Raw genomic sequence first — 21301 nt, forward strand, 5'->3', positions numbered from 1 at the left:
AAAAAAAGAAAGAAAGAAAGAAAGAAAGAAAAAAAAAAGAAAATTCTGACCCATGCTACATGGATGAACTTTGAGGACATTATACTAAGGGAAATAACCCAGTCACAGATGGACAAATATTGTATGATTCACTTACATGAGGTCCTAGAGTAGTCAAACCCATGAAGACAGATGAAGCCTGAGGAGTTACTGTTCAATGGGGCCCAAGTTTCAGTAGGGGAAGATGAAAAGAGTTCTGGAGATGGATGGCGTATTAGTCAGTTTTCACACAGCTATAAAGAAATACCTGAGACTGGGTAATTTATAAAGAAAAGAGGTTTCATCCGGCACGGTGGCTCACACCTGTAATCCCGGCACTTTGGGTGGCCGAAGCAGGTGGATCACTTGAGGTCAGACATTTGAGGCCAGCCTGACCAACATGGTGAAACCCCCTCTCTACTAAAAATACAAAAGCCGGGCATGTTGGCATACACCTGTAATCCCAGCTACTTGGAGACTGAGGCAGGAGAATCACTTGAACCCAGGAGGAGGAGGTCGCAGTGAGTTGAGATCATGGCACTGCACTCCAGCCTGGGAAACAGAGACTACGTCTCAAAAAATAAAAATTAAATCAATAAACAAACAAATTAAAGTGGTTTAATTGACTCACAGTTCCACATGGCTAGGGAGGCCTCAGGAGACTTACAATCCTAGCAGAAAGAGACACAAAGCATGTCTTCATGGCAGCAGGAGAGGGAGAGTAAGCATACAAAGGGCAACCTTGCTGGGTAACCTTGGACACGCCTCTTAATTGGCTTCCTTATCTGTGTAATGAGGCTACCTCATCAAGGCTGTCTCGAGGATTAAATGAGATGATATATGCAAATGAAAGGTCTGTGAAGGCCGGGGTTTTTGTCTGCTGCGTTCAGCCCTGGACTCCCCAGTGCCTGGAACAGTGCGTGGTACACAGTAGGTGTTCAGTATGTACATGTAGGAAGAATGCTGAATGCATTCTTGCCACTTTTACACCATCAGACCTCATGAGAACTCACTATCACAAGAACTGCATGGAGCTCATTCACCTCTCACCAGGTACCTCCCTTGACATGTGGGGATTACAATTAGAGATGAGATTTCGGTGGGGACAGAGAGCCAAACCATATCAGATGGTGACAGTGGTTGCACAACAATGAGAATGTATTGCTCTTAAAAATGCTTCAGCTCAGCCGGGGGTGGTGGCTCACACCTGTAATCCCAGCACTTTGGGAGACTGAGGCAGGGGGATCACCTGAGGCAGGAGTTCAAGACCAGCCTGGCTAACATGGTGAAACCCCATCTCTACTAAAAATACAAAAATTAGCCAGGTGTAGTGGTGCACGCCTGTAGTCTCAGCTACTCAGGAGGCTGAGGTGGGAGAATTCCTTGAACCCAGGAGGCAGAGGTTGCAGTGAGCTGAGATTGTGCCACTGCTCTGCAGCCTGGATGACAGAGCAAGACTCTGTCATAAAAAAAAAAAAAAAAATGCTTAAGATGGTAAATTTTATGTTACATCTATTTTAAAAAATTTTTGTTGTTGTTAAAAAAAAGAAGGTGGCCAAACAAGACACATTTGAGGGTAAGATCTAGTTTTTCAGCCTGTGGCCCGTGAAGACAACTTTTTAAGGTTCACTCTTGAGGTGCAGGGGGTAGGTAAGGAGTGTGGTGAGTCGGACGCAGTGGCTCAGGCCTGTAATCCCAGCACTTTAGGAGGCTGAGGCAGGCAGATCTCTTCAGCCCAGGAATTCAAGGTCTGCCTGGGAAACATAGCAAGACTCCATCTGGACAGAAAATAGAAAAGTTGGCTGGGTGTGGTGGGTACCTGTGGTCACAGTTATTCAGGAGGCTGAGGTGGGAGGATGGCTTGCGCCTGTGAGGCAGGGGCTGCAGTGAGCTGTGATCATGTCCTGCACTCCAGCCCGGGTGACAGAGTGAGACCCTGTCTCAAAATGAAAAAATGGTTTAGTGAGATCTGGGCGGCATGTCACATTATTGGGAACTTCAGAAACCTTGAGGCCATAGCTCTAGGGACATCCACAAGAGGACAGGGGAACTCGAGCCAGCAGGACATGGCCTGGGACTGCTGTTGCCAATGCTGGGGAGGGTCGTCCCAACAGCCACCGCCTCCTGTGGTCACCAGACCAAGACGAGTGGCCTCTGTGGCCTGGGTCAGCTGGTGCTCAAGTATTATGGACCTTTCGCCCACATGCTCTCAGTAATACAAACACCTCCACCTCCTCCCAACGCAGCAATGAGGAGGCCCGAAAAGACCCCTGCAGCCCCACAAGCCCAGATCCCAGCAGTGATCATGGAGCCCCACTGACTGAGTTGGCTCCGGTAGTAGGGCAGGGGGATTTCATAAGATCATTTTTCAACCCCTATTTCCCTGAGGCAGGTACTATTATTAGCCCCATTTTACAGGAAGAAAAACTGAGCTCTTAAGAGGGTAAGACTTGGTTGGCAACTTACTTGAGGTCATCTGACCAGTAAGTGGTGGACCTAGGACTGGAACTCACATCAGACTGACCCTTGCAGAACCCTCACCCTTAACCATGAAGCCACACGGCCTTGTAGGAACGGCAGTGTGAGGAAGCAGTTGGTCAGAAGCCAGTGTGGACAGGGCTGGGAACACGGCACCATGGAAAACAAGACACCATGGAAACCCCTGGCAGGCTTTGCTTAGAAAGGCAACGTTCAGAATTCCGGGAAAGTCAAGTCTGCATCAAACCACAGAGAGGCTGGCAGGAGACCAGGGCAGACCGGGGGTGACAGCCCACAACGCACCACACGGACCAGTTGACCATCCTTTTTTCTGTCCACTCTTACAACAGATCCACCCCCAAACTGCAATGCAACGTGTGAGCCCCGGTTTAGAGAGTGGGAAGTGAAGGCTCAGAGAGGAAGTGACTTCCTACAGCTGCATAGCTGGCGCGTGGCTCAGCCAGAATAGAATCCTGCTCACGGGATTCCAAATCCCAAACTCTCCCAGTAACAACAATGGCAGTGGCCACAGCAACACCAATGACTCACTAGGGATCATCTCATCAGGTCTGTTACTATATCCATTTCACAGGTGAGGAAACTGACCTGCAGAGTGATAATTAACTAGCCCAAGGTCACACAGCTAATGAGTAGTGCCAAAGTCAGGGTTTGAACCCGGATCCAGGCCCATGTAGTTGGCAACGTCTCCACAAGGTCGGGCCCTCCAAAGAGCATCTCAGAGACCTGGAGCTTCAGGTGCGTCCCCTGAGAAATTTCCAGAAAAGAGCTGCACTCAGAAAGTTCAAAGACAGGCCGGGTATGGTGGCTCACACCACTAATCCCGGCACTTTGGGAGGCCGAGGCAGGCAGATCACCCGAGGTCAGGAGTTCAAGACCAGCCTGACCAACATAGTGAAACACCATCCCTACTAGAAATACAAAAGTAGCTGGGTGTGGTGGCACAAGCCTGTAATCACAGCTACTCAAGAGGCTTACGTGTGGGAATCACTTGAACCCAGGAGGCAGAGATTGCAATGAGCTGAGATAGTGCCATTGCATTCCAGCCTGGGCAATAGGAGTGAAACGAATGAATGAACGAACAAACAAACAAAAGGAAGGAAGAAAGGATGAAGGAAGGAAGAAAGGAAGGAAGGGAGGGAGGGAGGAAAGAAAGGAAAGGAAAGGAAGGAAGAAAGAAAAGAAAAGAAAAGAAAAGAAAAAGAAAGTTAGGTCAAGGACAAACTGAGAACAAAGACCAGGAACCATTCTGAATTCCTAAACAATTTGAGGGAATGGGGTAGGCTCAAGGGTTCTCCTAAGAGAGGCTGGAGAGCTAGGGCTCAAAGAACTAAAAAGGCTGGAATGTTTCACCCTCGGTTTCCCTTCTTAAAAAGTAAGCTGATTCTGGCCAGGGGCAGTGGCTCATGCCTGTAATCCCAGCACTTTGGGAGACTAAGGTGGGTGGATCACAAGATCAGGAGTTCGAGACCAGCCTGGCCAAGATGGTAAAACCCCATCTCTACTAAAAACACACAAAAATTAGCCAGGCGTGGTGAAACACCGCTGTAGTCCCAGCTACTCAGGAGCTGAGGCAGAAAAATGGCCTGAACTCAGGAGGTGGAGGTTGCAGTGAGCCGAGATCACACCACTGCACTCCAGCCTGGGTGACAAAGTGAGACTCTGTCTCAAAAAAAAAAAAAAAAGGAAGCTGATTTTGTTAATTAAAGGAAAAAATGCTTTCAAAAACCTCTTTATAGTCACAAAAGGTTAGATATTATGATTTCATGTATATGAAATGTTCAGAAAAGATAAATCCATAAAACCAGAAAGCAGATTAGTTGCCAGGGGCCGCGGGGCAAGGAGCATGGGAGTGACTGTTAATAGGTGATCGGAGGATTGAAGATGTTTGTCAATGACACATGGGGGACAGGTGCGCTGCCATCTTAATATACTTACCACCGACCACTGACTTGTACACCTTCAAGGGGAGACTTTTAAGGCATGTGAATTATATCTCAACAAAGCCCCTTTCCTTCCTTTTCTTTCTTTTTCTTACTTTCTTTCTCTCTTTCTCAACAAAGCCCCTTTTCTTTCCTTCCTTCTTTCTTTCTTTCTTTTTTTTTTTTAATATATGTGAGATAGAGTTTCATTCTTGTTGCCCAGGCTGGAGTGTAATGGCGGGATCTCAGCTCACTGCAACCTTCACCTCCCAGGTTCAAGAGATTCTCCTGCCTCAGCCTCCCAAGTAGCTGGGAATACAGGCACCTGCCACCACGTCCAGCTAATTTTTTGTATTTTTAGTAGAGACGGGGTTTCACTATGGTAGCCAGGCTGGTCTCAATCTCCTGACCTCAGGCGATCCACCTGCCTTGGCCTCTTAAAGTGCTGGGATTACAGGCGTGAGCCACCATGCCTGGCTCACAAAGCCCTTTAAAAAACACTTGTTTGCAAAACGAAGTTTCTAAACAGCCTACCTGGGGAAGGCCAGGGAAGGAAGAGCGGCTGCTTGGTCCCTGCCTGAGGCCAGACACACATCCTGCAGGGTGGGCCCTGGAGCCCCTGCCACCCCCAAGGCTCTTGAGCTACTCCCCTCCTACCACAGTCCCTTTGCACTGGCAGGGGCTCAGCTGAGAGTGTGCTTCCCTCTGCTCTGTCCCAGAGCTCAGCTCAAGATGCCCAGGGACAAACCCTCGAGGCCATGTGTGTGCCCATCCACCGAGCCCGTCCCACTTTATGTGGGTATGTGAAGCAAATGTCTGTCTTCCCCCAGGCAGAGCCTCCACGGGTGGGAGCCTGCTGTCCACTGGGGTATACCCCATGCCCAGCTCAATGCCAGTACAAAAGAGGGGTACACAAATACTCGAGGAAGCAGGCAGGCGTGCAGCAGGCAAGAGAATACAGAGCTGGCCTAGAGGAGCCCCACTTAGTGAGGAAGGCAGGCCCAGACAGTCAAGTTGTGGGTAAGTGTGTAAGAGGAAGACACGGAGCCCCTCCTTGGGAAGGGTGCCCCAAGGAGGCCCACCCAACTCAGCAAGGGGCAGGTGGGCAGGCCAGGCCATTCTTAAGAAAAGGACACACCTTAAGCTGGAAGAAATGCTACATCTCAAAAGCACGCATACTATGCTGCCCCCAGAACTGAGAGAGCAAGTTAACAGCAAACAGCACTGCGTGATATGCAATAAGCAGACGTCGGCATGTCCAGGCCCTCTCTTTGCTAGCTCATGGGACACAGAAAGAATTTAGCTCTTCCTGAAGGCCAGGCTGTCAACAGAGAGCCCTGGGCCCAGAGGTTAGGGGCCCCACAGTCGGGCCAGGGCACTGGATCAGAAGTGGGAATGATATGGCAGACGGACTTGGGAACTTTGGGGAAGTGGGCAAGGCTCAGACACAGCCACGGAGACAGACGCTGAGGATGAGGGTGAGGAAAGAGGCTGGGAGCCCTCGTGGAGATGCAGAAGGAGAAGAAAGTGACGCAGCCATACACACAGAAGAGGGCAAGGTGGTCAGCCCCACGGGATGTGTAGCTCACGAGCCAAGGGTCTTCAAATGTCCTGCCCAGCCAATGAAGGAGACGACGCTGACCAGCATGAACCCTGGCTCTCCCTGGCTTCCAGAGGTTTGAGAGATCTCTTCCCCAACATGCACTCAAACTAGCATCCATCTTTAATGAGAAATCAAAAGAACCAGAAAAGTCCTGCCAGTCTCCTGCAGGGTGACTGTCTGATGAGTTTCGTCTGCTCAGACTGCCCAGTGCAGGGCACCGGGGAAGATGGGGCGGACTCGGTAGGAAGCACCCCTGCACCTTCCTGCTTCACTCATGTCTACATTACCTCCTAGGAGGGCAGGTCCTGGCCCCCGGTAACTGTGAGGAGATGGGGGAACAAGGAGGACCCGGATGGGAGGCTTCTGTGAGCTGGAAGAAATGCTGCATCTCAAAAGCTCATCCTCCAGGATGGGAGGCCTCTGACTCTGGCCACCCTACCCAGGTGTCTCCTCTTACACCAGTGGCCTGGTGGGGTCAGATGCCCCAAGTGATGTCCTCTGACCTGCTCCACAGTGGGCAGTGGCCTCTGCCCATCCCAGCCTCCCCAGGTACCTGGTTCTGCCGCTGAGTGGATGTTGCCTGTTGGTCACTGTCACGGAGGGCCAGGCTCTCCCGTAGGACCACCAGCTCCTCCTGTAGCTGGGCCTTCTCCTCCTGGAGCTGGGACATGGCTTCCACCATCCTATGCACCACGGGGGCCGCACCAGGCAGCCCCAACAGGCTCAAGCACCTCCCGCTGCCAAAGAGACGCCCACCTACGAGCAAAGTAGTGGCTGATGAGAGGGCAGTAGAGGTCCCACGCTGGCAGAGGAGGGGGTCCATCACTGCAGGGCAGACCATCAGGGATGACAGGGGGTGAGCAGAGGGGGTAAGCAACTGGGCGAGGGCCGGGGTGGCAGCGGCATAGGCTAGCTGGGGCCTATCTCAGAATAAGACACCCCCAGGCAGCGTCTGGGGAATGAAATTGCCTGGATCTGACTTAAGAAAGCAACTTTCACTGAACACATCTCTCAGAGCACGTGTCCGAGGTCTGCTGGGCTAGCCCCTCTCCGTGGCCAGCCTGCAAGGAACCACTGCTGGGAAAGACAAAGGATTCTCACCCTAGACAACTCTACTCTCGTAGGAATGTTATTGAAGTCTGAAACCCTCTCAAGAGTACAGAAGATCAGAACTGGGCTCCCCAGCCTCCCCCTGTGGCAAGTGGTCCCCTGTGTGGAGAGAGGGGAGCCAGGAGAGCCAGGGGAGCCGGGTGCACGTGTGATGGACAGACAGACCCAGCACCACACATGGGGCAGGAACTCAGCCAGCCGGCATCTGGCGACGATGGCACGCAGGGACCCCCCAGGCAAGACAGAGGGAAAGACCCGGCCAAGTGGAATACCGCCTGAGTCCTCTTCCTCCAAAGGCCTCCCACTGTCCTGTCACCAGGAGCAAGGGAGACGGACAGACGGATGAAGGACAAGAACAGAGAATCAGGGCCCGTGACCTGCGCACGGGGGCCTGGGATGCTTGTCATAGCTTGCTTCCAGGGCGCCAAGATTGGCCGTGGTCTCTGCAGGTAGGAAGCAAAGAGCTCCGGGGAGAGAGAGAAGAATGGGGGACTGGGGGAGGAGGGGCAGGGGATTTGCCTCCTCCTCTCAGGGAGCATAAATGGGACCTGGCAGAGCACAGCAGAGTGAAGAGTGAAGAGGGACCTCTGCTGGCCAGAGAGCGCTGCCTTCCGCCTGGGAGCCCCAGCCTCTAGGCGTTCCCACACTAGGTCCCCAGAAATCCCAACCCTTGGCAGGCTGGGGTTGGGGGGCTCCTAAACTCTAGGAAGGAAGCCACATGCACCTGAAGTCATGCACCCCTCTGACAGCCTGGCCTCGGGCTGGACAGGGGAGTGGGGAGGGTGCAGCTTGCAGCTGGGCGGGGACATCGCCGCATAGCCCCAGGGGGTGGGGCAGATGTCTAGAGACCTCCCGCAGCACTCTAGGAGAGCAGGAGGAGCACACACAGGCTGGCTCTTCCCTCCTCCACCTGAGTTCTCCAGGGAGCTGGAGCTGGGCATCCCCGGTTGGGTGGTGACCCTGGCTGTGTGGCCTGCACGTGACGCAGCATGCATGTCACACAGAGCTGGCTGAGCTCCGGTGATCTGTTCTAGAGCGAGTGAGGTCAGAGGGATGCTTCCAGGCCTGCACACGGGGTGGCATGAGGGGCATGTGACAGCGTGGCCCTCAGCCCTTTTCAGGCTGCTGCAGTGAGGCAGGGAACGCACTGGACTCCCAGCCCGAGAGCTGGTTCTGCCACTCGAGAGACCTGTGGGAGGGGCCCGGCAGGAGCTTCCAAGGAGAAATGGGGACAAGGGGCCTTGTCTGGAAGGAGCCCGGCACTGTGGAGATGCACAGGCGTGGGTGGCTGTTACACAACAGCCCATGGGGCAGGAATGAGGTCTCGGACAGCTCAGCTCAGCCAGAACACTGCTCAGGTCACGGGGTGCCACCCCTGGAGGGAGTCCCCACATTGCAGTGCTGCAGCAGGGGAGTGGGAAGGGGGCCTGAAGAGGGCTCATGGGAGAGAAAAGATCTCCAAGAAGCTCAGGGAGGTCCCAGGAAGGGGAGGACATGAGGATGGGGTGACATCAAAGGGGTCCCTGTGCTGGGGAGGCTGCACTCAGGGCTCAAAGGTGCAGTGCAGGCGAGGCCTGGCCCCCCTGACGGGCCCCCCTTGCTGTTCCCTGGAATCAGCCTTCCTCTCCTGGGTGCACCATCGGCGGGGCAATGTCCCCTGCTTGAGGCTGGCCTGCCCACACTCAGCCAGACCCCAAGCCCTGCCGCTCCTTCCACCACGTGGCAAGTTCAGACATACAAGTTAACCTTTTGGTGACAGAGGAGGAAGATGACAGCAAGGCCAGCTCCTCTTTCCTCCACATGCTCTCGGCCTTCCCCCCAGCTCCTGAAGGATGCTCCTTCTCCATTCTTGCCGGGCTCTCACTTACTGCCGGGGCCCCCAGCATGGACCCGTGAGACTACAAGGAAGGGCCTGTGGAATGTTCCAGAACCAGCCAGCCCTGGACACCATGGCAGGCCCTGCCAGAGAAGAGCTGAGCCACCGGATCCCATATCTCAGCCTCTGGCCAGGAGAATCAGAGTCCTGTCCTAGGAGCCTCTAGACCCTGGGAGCCCGTGGATAGGAGGGAGAAGGCCGAGTCTCTGTCTGCCTGTGGTGGCGTCTGTGAGGCTGCCACCCTCGCCCTGCTTTAGAGAGGCACTGGGAGAAGACAAAAAGCAGGGAAATTCAACCCCAGCCCACACTGGCCAAGGCCTCTTATCACTGGGTGGGGCCCTGGACACCGTGGGAGGCAGGTGGTCAGATGAAGGTTCTATACACACCACTGTCCCTGAATCCAGGAGAGGCAGGCTGGGGTCTCAGAGCTTCGAGTTAGGCCACTGGAGTCTATCTGGGCCACCTCCAGCCAGGGAGCGGGGAGGACAGGGTGTAGGGATAGCAGTGACCACACAAGAGCCTCCCTCCTGCACCGGCTTCACCAGGGAGTGCCAGGTTGGCGGGCACACCTGCTTTACCTGTGTTCTCTACATTCATCGTGCCACCAGCTTCCCGGGCCTCCCGGGCCTCCTGGGCCCGCCTGGGGGCTGGCACCTGCCTCTCCCAAAGCTTCTCTTCTTTCTTCCCCTGACTCTGGCTCTTGCACCCCTTGTCCTGCAGGGCCTGCTGCCAAGACACAAGCAGAATCCTCACATGAAGGGGACAGCGCCAGGGAGGGACCCTCAAGCCAGAGGATGGTGTATTCTCAGAGCTGGCACCCCGGAGCCCAGCGGGTCCAGTCCGCCACTGTGTGGGTGGGTGGGGACGTTGAGGCCCAGGCTCTGGAAGAGGATGTGCCAGATCCCGCAGCAAGACAGTGGCAGTGCCTTCTCCAGGCCTCCCTCGGCAGCTGGCCTTCTGTACCAGCAAGGAAGTTTCTTAGGCACTTCGAGTCCTCAGGCAAAACTCACGCCATCCCTGTAGGCTCTATGGGGTGTGCTTCGGGCGCACCAGCCCCACAGGCAGCCACCCAGCCCCACCACACACACACCAACCTCAGGTCAGCTGCTCTCCTGCCAGCTGCTGCCACCCCAGGCACACAGCCCCACCCTCCAGATGGGACCCCCAGGACTGCCAAGGAGGCTGCACATGAGTCTGTCCGAGCGGGGGAAGGGCCACGGCCCTGCCTCCTTCACTCTTCCCGCCCCATAGGGCTATTGAGACGCCGTAGGAAGCTGTCTCCTCTTCCAGGGGGACCACAGGCAAAGGACTCGAGACAGAGAGGGCCAGTGTGCGGGCACAGGGAGAGAGGGGAGGCATGAAGAGGTGTTTCATCCAGAGAACATCACCTGCTACTCACGCAGAAAGATGCCCAAGGCAGGCAGCAGGGCCACATGCAAAGAGTGACCCCGTTTGAGGGTAATAAACATACAACAGGCACAGACACAGATCGAGAGAACTACATAGACAGTGGTCCTCCCTGGAAGGCCGGGGGGGATCGCGTAGTGGCTGAGAGTAGAAACAGGCATCATTTCAATTTGGGGAGAACAAAAAGAAAGTTCACAACACAGAGAATGTGGAAGAGGGAAGGAGGCGGCGTTACATTTCATTTTCAATCTCTTTAGCATTTGAATTCTTAACCTTATAAACACAGACTGTGTTTTTTTTTTCTTTTCTTTTTTTAAACAGAGTCTCACTTTGTCGCCCGGGCTGCAGTTCAGTGGCACGATCTCAGTTCACTATAACCTCCGCCTCCCAGGTTCAAGTGATTCTCTTGCCCCAGCCTCCCGAGTAGCTGGGATTGCAGGTGTGTACCACCACACCTGGCTAATATTTGTATTTTTAGTAGAGACAGGGTTTCACCACGTTGGGTAGGCTGGTGTCAAACTCCTGACTTCAAGTAATCCACCCACCTCGGCCTCCCAAAGTGCTAGTATGACAGGCATGAGCCACTGCGCCTGGTTGTTTTTTTGTTTTTTGGGTGTTTTTCTTTTTTAAGACAGAGTCTCACCCTGTGGCCCAGGCTGGAGGGCAATAGCAGAATCACAGCTCACCGCAACCTTGATCTCCTGGGCTCAAGCCATCCTCCTGCCTCAGCCTCCCAAGTAGCTGGGACTACAGGCATGTACCACCACGACTGGCTGATTTTTGTATTTTTTGTTTAGAGATGAGGTTTGCCATGTTTCCCAGGCTGGTCTCAAACTCCTAGGCTCAAGCCACCCCCTGCCTCTGCCTCCCAAAGTGTTGTGACCACCGGCGTGAGGACCATGCTCAGCTTTTCTTTCTTACTTTCTTTTTTTCTAAATATCAACAGCGGTTATCGTGGAAGAGAGATGACAGACAATTTTTGTGTGTCTTTGTGACCTTTACATTCAAAACAAAAAAATAAGTTACTCTTTTAAAAGTGCTCAGTCTAAGAAATACACTCACGGTCTAGAGGCGGCAAGGCCTGTGTGTGAAGCCTGGCTCTGCCTCGGCTAAGCTGTGTGACAGTGGGCAAGTTACTTACCTTCCTGAAGCTGTGCCCTCGTCATTCTTAAAATAGAAATGGTAATAACAGGAACGTGTCACTGAGCTTGTGTGAAGAGTAAAAGACAAATGCAGCTAAGTCCCCAGAAGGCGCCTGGCGCATAGTGAGGGCTTGATATGAGGTACTATGATCAGGACATGAGTCCTGTAATCTTCACTTTTTTTTACGTTGACAATCAAAAAGCCAATACAGATCATTGAAAAGACAAGAAAAGTGACATCAGCAGGTTCCTTAGCCCAAAATTCACCCCCTCCCTCTGTCAGCCCCGAGTTCCGCTTGAGAAGGGCAGGTGGGGAGCACACCTCTCATATTTAGGAATATTCCCACTGGGCACAGTGGCTCATGCCTGTAATCCCAGCACTGTGAGAGGCCAGGGCGAATGGATCGCCTGAGGTCAGGAGTTTGAGACCAGCCTGGCCAGCATGGTAAAACCCTGTCTCTACAAAAAATAGAAAAAAAAAGTTGGCCGGGTGTGGTGGCAGGCACCTGTAATTGCAGATACTCGGGAAACTGAGGTAGGAGAATCGCTTGAACTGGGGAGGTGGCGGTTGCAGTGAGCCAAGATTGCACCACTCCACTCCAGCCTGGGTGACAGCACGAGACTCCATCTCAAAAAGAAAAAAGAAAATTCCCTCCGACTTAATTTTGTCTCCATCCTGTGACCAACTGCCACACCATCGTGAACAGGCCTGTCAACCATGGCGGCTAGGACAGCAGCTGGAAGTTTCCATTTGCCAGCCAGGGCAAAGGTTATACTATTTCTGGCCTGCTGGCCAAGCCACAGAAAGGGCAGACAGGGCCCTGGAGGGTTGGGAATTTCTGCAGCACTTCTATGGGGTGCATCTCAGGTTTTAACTGCTGGAAAGAGGCTAGGGAGGGAAGGTGTCACTAAGCATACCAGGTCGCTGCACTGAGCTTGGGACCCACCCTGGTCCCACTTTTTGACCCTGAAACACCTACCGTGTAATAGAGCTTTGTGGGGGCCCAGCAGGATGTGAACGTGGAAGCCGGTTGCTGGTGCCAGCTTCCCAGAGATCTTCAGCGGATCTGCTGACCCCAGGACTCAGCTGCAACCACAGCTCAACACCCCATAATCAGAACTCAAGAACAGAGCCACCACCCAGCTGGAGGCTGTGGGTTTCTGACCGCCGCCTTCCAATTTCACTACTGATGGCTCAAGACAGAGCAAAGAGCGGGTCCTCGGGTTTCTTTTAACTGTTCTCTCACCAGACCTGCTTTTCTTGCAGATTTGTACAGATAAAAGACGACACTTTTGGTTCAGTTTTCAGATGAATCACATGAGAAGGGACAAGAAACACCTCGAAACACAAGACTGTCCCTGAAGCCACAAGAGCCAGCATACCCATGTTTAGATCAGGGGCTGGGACAAGCTCCCCAGGCCCGGGCTTCCATTTGTAGCAGGGATATGTCCCCTTGAAGGGTATGCGTTTCCCACATACCATCCTGCCCACCATTTGTACGCATTCCTTCAAGGCTCTGTGGAAGTGGAAGTTCCAGAAACGGCAGAATCAGTGTAGACGGATGGTCAGGAGAACGTGGGGGAGTGGTGGGCCCTCTCCTGCACCGGCTTCCTTGCAGGGGGTGGGCCTTGGCAACGTCCCCAGATAACCCTGGTGTCCGTCCTCTGCCACTGCCTTCATGGCCCCTGCCTGGTTTGCCTTCATCCCTTTGTGATTATTTAATTACTCTCTGGCACCTCTGCTAAACTCTCTCGTCTCTCTGCACTGTACCTCTGACTCTAGCACAGACTGGCACATTCTAAATAATCTGTTGAACGAATGCATTCATTAAAAGCGGGCAGAGCTTGTGCTGCCCTGAAAATACTCAGAGCTATCACTGCATGAACACAACACAGATATTTATTTAAGGAGCTCACTGCAATCAGAAACAATAGAGGATCCGTTATAAATGATTGATGGTAAGCCCTGAAGTAGACTATTATGCAGCAGTATAAAAGAAAGACAGAGGGCTGGGCGTGATGGCTCACACCTGGAATCTCAGCACTTGGGAGAGCCAAGGCAGAGCTCACAAATTCAGGACCAGCCTAGGTAACATGGTGAAACCTCCATCTCTTCAAAAAATACAAAAATTAGCCAGGCACGGTAGCACATGCATGTAGTCCCAGCTACCCGGGAGGCTGAGATGGGATGACTTGGCTGGAGGCTGCAGTGAGATTGTACCACTGCACTCCAGCCTGGGCAACAGAGCCAGACCTTGTTCCAAAAAAAAGTAGTTTTCTATGTGTTGATAAACATGAAGAGATTACCAGGACTTACTTCAGGAAAAGAGCTAGTCACAGAATAACATCTAAAATAAATAATAAAAATCATATAAATATGTGCTGGGCACTGTGGCTCACGCCTGTAATCCCAGCAGTTTGGGAGGCTGAGGTGGGCAGATCACTTGAAGTCAGGAGTTCAAGACCAGCCTGGCCAATATGGTGAAACCCCATCTCTACTAAAAGTACAAAAATTAGCTGGGTGTGGTGGTGCACGCCTGTAGTCCCAGCTACTCAGAAGGCTGACACATAAGAATCACTTGAACCTGGGAGGCAAAGGTTGCAGTGAGCTGAGATCATGCCACTGCACTCCAACCTGGGCGGCAGAGCGAGACTCTGTCTCAAAAAATTTTTTTTAAATCATATAAATATGGCCAGGCACTGTGGCTCAAACCTATAATCCCAGCACTTTGGGAGGCTGAGGTAGGCAGATCACTTAAGGTCAAGAGTTCATGACCAGTCTGGCCAACATGGTGAAACCCCATCTCTACTAAAAATACAAAAATTAGCTGGGCATGGTGGCGCACGCCTGTAATCCCAGCTACTCGGGAGGCTGAGACAAAAGAATCACTTGAATCCAGGAGGCAGAGGTTTCAATGAGCTGAGACCGTGCTATTGCACTCCAGCCTGGGTGACAGAACAAGATTCCATCTCCAAAAAAAAAAAAAAAAGTTCAAAACCAGCCTGGCCAACATGGTGAAACACTGTCGCTACCAAAAATACAAAAATTAGCCAGGCATGGTGGCGCACACCTGCAATCCCAACTACTTGGGGGGCTGAGGCAGGAGAATCACTTGAATCCAGGAGGCAGAGGTTGCAGCCAAGATCACACCACTGCACTCCAGCCTGAGCAACAGAGTGAATGAGACTCCATCTCAGAAATAAAAATCATATAAATATAATCAAGGGGTTCTATATAGAAAAGATAAATAAATAAACACCAAATACTTAATAGTGGATTTCTCAAAGATAGAAGACTACAAGAGGCCGTTTCTGGGTAACTGTATCTCTGCCCTGTGTCAATTCTTTACAAATGTTATAAGGCTAGTTGTGTTGAATGGTGGAATGTGTGACCAGCAGCGAGTGACTTAACCTTTCTGAGCCTCCACATCCTCATCTACAAAGTTCAGATCAAATCTTGTTTCCTGAGGTTGTTAGGAGTATTATGAGGGCTGATAGGAGATCTGTAAAGCCTGGCACAAAGTCCGTGTTTGATAAATAGTAGCTATTATTACTATTAATATTGTCTATTATTTCTATAGCCAAATACACACATATATGTAAAGTTTGTCTTTTTTTTTTTTTTTTTTTTTTTTTTTTTTTTTTTTTTTTTTTTTGAGACAGGGTCTCACTCTGTCACCCAGGCTAGAGTGCAGTGGTCCAATCACAGCACATTGCAGCCTCAACCTCCTGGGCGCAGGCGATCCTCCCATCCTAGCCTCCTGAGTAGCAGGGACTGTAGGAACCATCATGTCTGGCTAATTTTTTATTTTTGTTTTTGTAGAGATGGAGTATCACTATATTGTCCAGGCTGGTTGTGAACTCCTGGGCTTAAGTATCCTCCAACCTCAGCCTCCCAAAGTGCTGAGATTACAGGCCTGAGCCACCACGCCCAGCCTTACTTTGTCTTTTTACAGTCACTTGGTAATAACTGCAAGGGAGAAGACCCCAAGTTTTAGTGAATCCCCCATCTGGCTTTGAATTCCCACTTCAAACAAGGAAATACTTCCAAGGAAATACTCACATAACCATGTTTGAGAATAATCAACTACACAAAGCTGCCTGTTTTCCCAACACCTTCTCCAAGCTCTGCCCATCTCGGCGAAGGCCCCATGCTTCCCACTTTAACACCTCAGCCAGGGTGTGGCTGAAAAGCTGTCAGCTCCTGTGAAATTTCCCCTAGCTGACTTAATAAAGCAGCTCACAGGCAGATGGGTCACCAGGGTGTGAGGGTCACCAGAAGTGTGAGGCAGGTCCCCAGCTCTCCCCTGGTGCTTCCTACCCCCAGGAGCCTGGCAGGAACCCAGCCACTGGAGGCCAAGGTACCCCCAGCCCGGAAGGCTCCAGTGCTTACCTGCAGGGTCAGGTAGAGCCCGTGGGGGCTCCCGGGGCCAGCCCAGTCCACACTGAGGGCTCGGCACTGAGCTAGGGCCGGGCGAGCTGCACTTCGGGCACTGGAGTCCTCGTCACCGCAGACTGGGGTATCTTTTCCACGCCCTGTCCCAGAACAGAGAGATAGGTGAGACACTCCGACCGCTAGCTGAAGACTGCAAGCCACGGACCACTGGCCAGGGCTGCAGCTGAGCATTCACACATACCCAGCTGGCTCAGATGTGGCCAGGAGGGGCTCACACACCCTCACACGCCTGCCCCACACAGCACAGGGAAAGGCCTGGCTCAGGGCAGGGGCCACACACCTTCTTTACCAAAAGCCGCCCCAAGATTCTCTTCTGGAGGGGACTCAACACCCTACCGCAGGCTCCCCTATTCCCACAGTGGCTTTTTTTTGGTGGGGGCAGGCATTGCTTAACAAGGCAGCGGAAAGAAGCCGATGCCAGCCAGCCTGCCCAAAGCTTAGAGGACTTGCACAGAGGCTATGGCTTTATTACCCTGGCTGCCTCTAGGTGGCAATTTCTCCCCTGACTTCATTAAGACCAAATCCACACCAGGTGGCCCAGTCTCCATTGCCTCGGCAAGCAAATTCAGAACCAGCTAGCGCGTGTCCCCTCAAGCCTCTGACACACTGCCTCCCTCACCAGTGGGAGAGAGGGCAGGCTGCGACAGCAATGTCCCAGCCACCCACCTCCACCTGCAGGGCTGAGCAGGATGGGATGGGGGCTGGCCTCACAAGGCAAATGCAGAGCCTCTGCCCTGAGACGTAACAATATCCTGACTGCCAGCCACTGGGCCAAGTGCTTTTCAGGCCTTACACACCTTTTGTTTTGTTTGTTTTTTGAGACAGGGTCTCTCTCTGTCACCCAGGCTGGAGGACAGTAGCGTGATCTTGGCTCACTGCACCCTCCGCCTCCTGGGCTCAAGCAATTCTCATACCTCAGCCTCCCAAGTAGCTGGGACTACAGGCGTGCACCACCATACCCAGCTAATTTTTGTATTTTTAGTAGAGACGGGATTTCACCATGTTGGTCACGCTGTTCTCAAACTCCTGACCTCAAGTGATCTGCCTGCCTTGGCCTCCCAAAGTGCTGGGATTACAGGGTGAGCTACTGCACCCGGCCTTTACACACCTTCTTGATCCTCAGTTTGCTTGTTAATAAAATGAGGACAACTTCACAAGGATCAAATGGCATGAGATACATGGGGTACCCATGTAGTGCCAGGCACACAGGAAGGGCCCTCAGTACAGGCCAATAGACTACAGTTGCCATCAGCTCCTCACAACTCCCCAGGGAGGTGGGGGGGAGCATTCTCCCCACCTCACAGTCAAAGAACCGGAAGCCCAGGAGGGTTAACAATGTGCCCAGGGTCACTGGGATTGAAGCCAGGATTGAAATCCCATGTGCTGACCAACCCTCTGCCAGCCGACTCTCAGGGTGGCAATATGGGGGTTGGTTGGGGGGCTCAGAGGGGCCTGGGGCAGCTGACCTGTCTGAGGCCCAGTGGCAGGCATGACGCTTCCATTTCACACACAGGATTTCATTCAACCTTTGTCTTAAATTTTTAAAGTGGATAAAAGTCTGTATGGTCATATTATCTTCACAATACCCAATTTTTTTCCTTCAGGTTGGAAAGCTGACAGAACACAATATTTCAAAAACCTATATGCGCACACACACACACACACACACACACACACGGCTGGAAGGCACTACATAAAATATTCAGTGACTAGCTTGTGATTTTTATTTCCTTTTTGATATTTTTCTATGTGTTTTGAAGTTTTCTAAGGGAAAATGTTTCTGTTTTACCAGAAAAACAATACTCATTCATATTACGTTTGTTATCCTTAGGACAACCTTATGGGGTAGAGGCCATCCTCTGGGTTACCTGGACCAAATGCCCACGCTTTTCCCAAGCCCCGCCCCCCCCCTCCGGGTCATCCCCAGCCTGGCTGTGCTGTTGGGAGCAGCCAGCCCCAGACAACCATGGAAGCAGAGAGACCTCGGAAGGCATCAGTCCAGCTGCCGTGGACAGCACAAACGTGGTGGGAGAGAGGGGTGAATAGGAGTTTGCTGTGTGCCTCTCTGGGCCTCAGTTTCCCCTTTTGTGTGCCAAGGGGCTTGGACCTGATGGCCCAGAGGGACTCTGCTAGCTCTGACAGGCTGGCAGTCTAGATTCCGTCCCTGTAGGTCAGAAGGGACAGGCAGCAGACCCCTGAAGGCGCCTTGTCTGGAGAGCCCTCTCTCCCCCACACTACCAGGACGACCTGCCCACGCCTTGGGAAAGGGTCACAGGCAGCTCCCCAGCCCTGACAATCCAGTCCCCGCCCGGAATCAGAGGAGCCGCTCACTTCTTGTTCGCAGCACTGGGGGACATGACCCAGAAAGGGGAGCTGGCACTGACAGCTCCCTGAGGGAACAGTGGGGGCCAAGACTCTGGGACCCCTGCCCACCTGCTGTCAGGGTCTCTACAGAAGCACCTGAAATTAGCACATGACCCCGAAGCCCCCGCCAGGCCACGCTCCCGAGCAGCCTCAGTCCACTCCCCAGCCGTCCAGGGACCAGCCCAGGCAGGATCAAGTGTCAGCGGCGCGCTCGGTGCCCGGGCAGCCGCTTCACCTACCTTGTTTACCAGCCTGGGCAGAGATCGGAGCGACCACGCGCTCTCAGGCAAGGACGGCGGCCCGCAGAGCTCTGACCAGCTAGGCCAGAGGAAAGGCGGCTGGTCCCCCTGCTCTGCGCCCGCCCATGTTAAAGTTTAACCCGGCCTCCAGGTCTCCTCTTTCCAGACAGGGGCGCAGGGAAGGAGCGCCCGGCGAGACTGACGCTCCAGCTCCACGCCCGTCCGGCTCTGGGCTGTCGGTTACCCTGTAATTACCTGACAGCTCTGACTGGGCTTAGGAACCGGTGAGAAACCTCAGTCTCATCTCTGGTATCTGGAGGAAGGAAGGGAAATAAAGAGGCATTTTAAAAATGCGGACTCACCAGTTCTCAACCTCCCCGGGCCGGTGTGTGGGAAAGGGCGGGCAGCCGGGCTGGCTGGGGCTGGGGCGGGGCGGGCCATCCCCGGCTCGGGCTCCGGGGCCCGGCCCACTCTCCACAGGCCCCGCAGCGAGGGCGTGGCTCCCAGGTTCCACGTCCTGCGAGAGGGGACCATGGCCCGGGGCTCAGCAGCCTCCTCCGGGCACCGGGCAGCCTGCGGAGACAACAAGGGGAGATAAGCTTGAAGATCGCAGACCAGCGCGAACGCACCTCGGGCAGAGCCAGCCATCCCGAAGGGTCTATGCTCCACCGGTCGCTGGTTACCTAAGGCAGCAGCTCCAACTGCACTGTCCTCCAAAGACCCCAGGGCTCGCAGGATGAAATGGGGCCTGCTGCCTTTCCGGGGTGTTTGTTTCCGAATACAGAGGCTCCGACGTGGAAAAGGTGCATGTCAGCTGTGCCTGAGACCCCACACCTGAGCCCTTCCACGCTGAGCCTGGCAGCCTGAGGACAAGCCAGGTCCTAGCCCCACACGGAGGAAACACCGCGAGTCAGCAGCATCTCCGTAAGTCTAATCCTTTTCCTCCAAGACATCTAATTTTCTAATTGCACTTAACCACATGCTTAACCCTTAGGCTTCAGGCTCCTCTGCCTACGGCCTGTCAGCAGAGCAGTGAATGCTCTGAATATTAACATTTCACTGAGGAGGGACTCGAAAGGGCCTTGACTGTGGCCAGTGACAAGTGAAGTTTATATACAGCAAGTTCTCATTCATGTATTCGACTAGCCTGTGCTCCGCGCCTGGCACCGTACGGGTGTTGAGATACAAAGATTCATTCAGTCTTCATTTAATAATGCCTACTGGGTGCCAGGAACCTGCCAGGGGACCTTTTGGATCAGAAGAGATGAGGCCTGAAAGCTCCGGGTCAGAAGGGAGATAAACACTTCAAAAAATCCTCACAGTCTGAGCAGGCTACTGGAGGCTGCAGGTGCCGGCCAGGCGCCAGGTGGTGTGGGGAATGGAGGGGGGTGGGGAGCATTGGTCAGGGACAGAAAGCTTCAGTCAGGGACAGGTCCCTCATGAACTGGACAAATGAACAGAGCCCAGGCATTCCCTGCACAAGTCTTTATTGAGCACCTACTGTGTGCAAAGCAACAATCTCAGCACTTTGGGAGGCCAAGGCAGGAGGCTCACCTGACGTTGGGAGTTTGAGACCAGCCTGACCAACGTGGAGAAACCCCATCTCTACTAAAAATACAAAATTAGCTGGGTATGGTGGCACATGCCTGCAATCCCAGCTACTCGGGAGACTGAGGCAGGAGAATCACTTGAACCCAGGAGGCGGAGGTTGTGGTGAGCTGAGATCGCACCATTGCACGCCAGCCTGGGCAGCAAGAGTGAAACTCCATCTCAAAAAAAAAAAAAAAAAGATTGAACTGGGGGTAACTGAAGGACTCCCTAGTGGAGCTACCTGGGCTACTGTCTCCAGCCCTCACTGCAGTGGCCACTTCCTGCCAGGAAGTAAAGAAAGCTATTTGAAGGATGTCCACTTCCCCTGACCCGCTATGGGTCCCAGAGCTCACACACATTCATGTGTGCAGCCCCATTGCACCCTGCCTGCAGCTGCACCCACATTCAGCACTCTGGGATGTCCTGTGGGGGGAATGTTCTGAAATGAACACACACAAAAGCTTGGACTGAAGCCTGGAAGAGAGGTCAAGGAGGGACACAGATTCAGAGCTAAACAGGGTCACCAATGCCACAGGTGAGGAGGCAATCATCAAAGCTTGAGCAGGAGGAGACAGCCATGTGATAAAAGAGCTCATGGGGGGGGGGGGCTGGAAAGCTTCCAAAGGAAGGTGAGAGACGGGTGGGAGCTCCAGGCAAGTATAGTGTCTTCAGAAGTAACCGAAGTGCAAGTGGGAAGGAGAGACTGGTCAGTGCCCAGTGTGTCATGCCATAGAGACATGGAGGACTGAAAGCCCAGACAGGCAGACAGCCTGGGCCCCTGGAGGGAGAAGGGCAGATGGCAAACTTGGGAGGGCTCAAAGAGTGGGGTGGGAGCTGGGGGAGGAAGCAGCTACTTCCTTCTCCTTGGGGATGTTTGGCTAGGATGGGAAGGACAGGATGTGGTGTCTAGAACAGGGGAGAGTTGAGCATGTTGAGGAGACAGAGGGACAGGAGTGACTAAAGCATTGAGAGACAAAGAAGGAAGGAAGGAAGGACAGAGAAAAAAGAAAGAAAGAAAGAGAAAGAAAGGAAAGGAAGAAAGAAAGAAAGAAAGAAAGAAAGAAAGAAAGAAAGAAAG

At 53.1% G+C, this 21301-nt stretch overlaps 1 protein-coding gene and 2 long non-coding RNA genes across 23 annotated transcripts in view; 1 reads left to right on the top strand and 2 right to left on the bottom strand.

The window, feature by feature from the left end:
• The window catches only part of LOC116555462, a 6121-nt gene extending 4844 nt beyond the window's left edge, over positions 1–1277 (bottom strand). The window contains exon 1 of the long non-coding RNA XR_004270540.1: positions 821–1277. This is a non-coding gene — a long non-coding RNA (uncharacterized LOC116555462). The remainder of the gene's footprint in view (positions 1–820) is intronic.
• Positions 1–21301, bottom strand: part of KIFC3 (kinesin family member C3) — a 104236-nt gene that overhangs the window by 20362 nt on the left and 62573 nt on the right. For 6 of the 21 annotated variants that reach the window (XM_032284016.1, XM_032284017.1, XM_032284019.1 and 3 more), the window contains exons 2-5: positions 18996–19206; positions 15968–16110; positions 9604–9751; positions 6593–6795 (exon numbers count right to left, since the gene is read on the bottom strand). In XM_032284016.1, coding sequence (XP_032139907.1) covers positions 6593–6795; positions 9604–9751; positions 15968–16110; positions 18996–19206 — 705 coding nt within the window. Of the gene's footprint in view, positions 1–6592; positions 6796–9603; positions 9752–15967; positions 16111–18633; positions 18944–18995; positions 19207–21301 lie in introns of those variants that run through there. The other 15 variants (XM_032284021.1, XM_032284023.1, XM_032284025.1 and 12 more) reach the window with 9 other exon arrangements.
• LOC116555463 overlaps positions 19204–21301 on the top strand; it is a 6352-nt gene continuing 4254 nt past the window's right edge. Inside the window, exon 1 of the long non-coding RNA XR_004270541.1 lies at positions 19204–19557. This is a non-coding gene — a long non-coding RNA (uncharacterized LOC116555463). The remainder of the gene's footprint in view (positions 19558–21301) is intronic.

Source organism: Sapajus apella, unplaced genomic scaffold, assembly GCF_009761245.1.
Source record: "Sapajus apella isolate SASKATOON/1434 unplaced genomic scaffold, GSC_monkey_1.0 scaffold15, whole genome shotgun sequence".
NCBI lineage: Eukaryota > Metazoa > Chordata > Mammalia > Primates > Cebidae > Sapajus > Sapajus apella.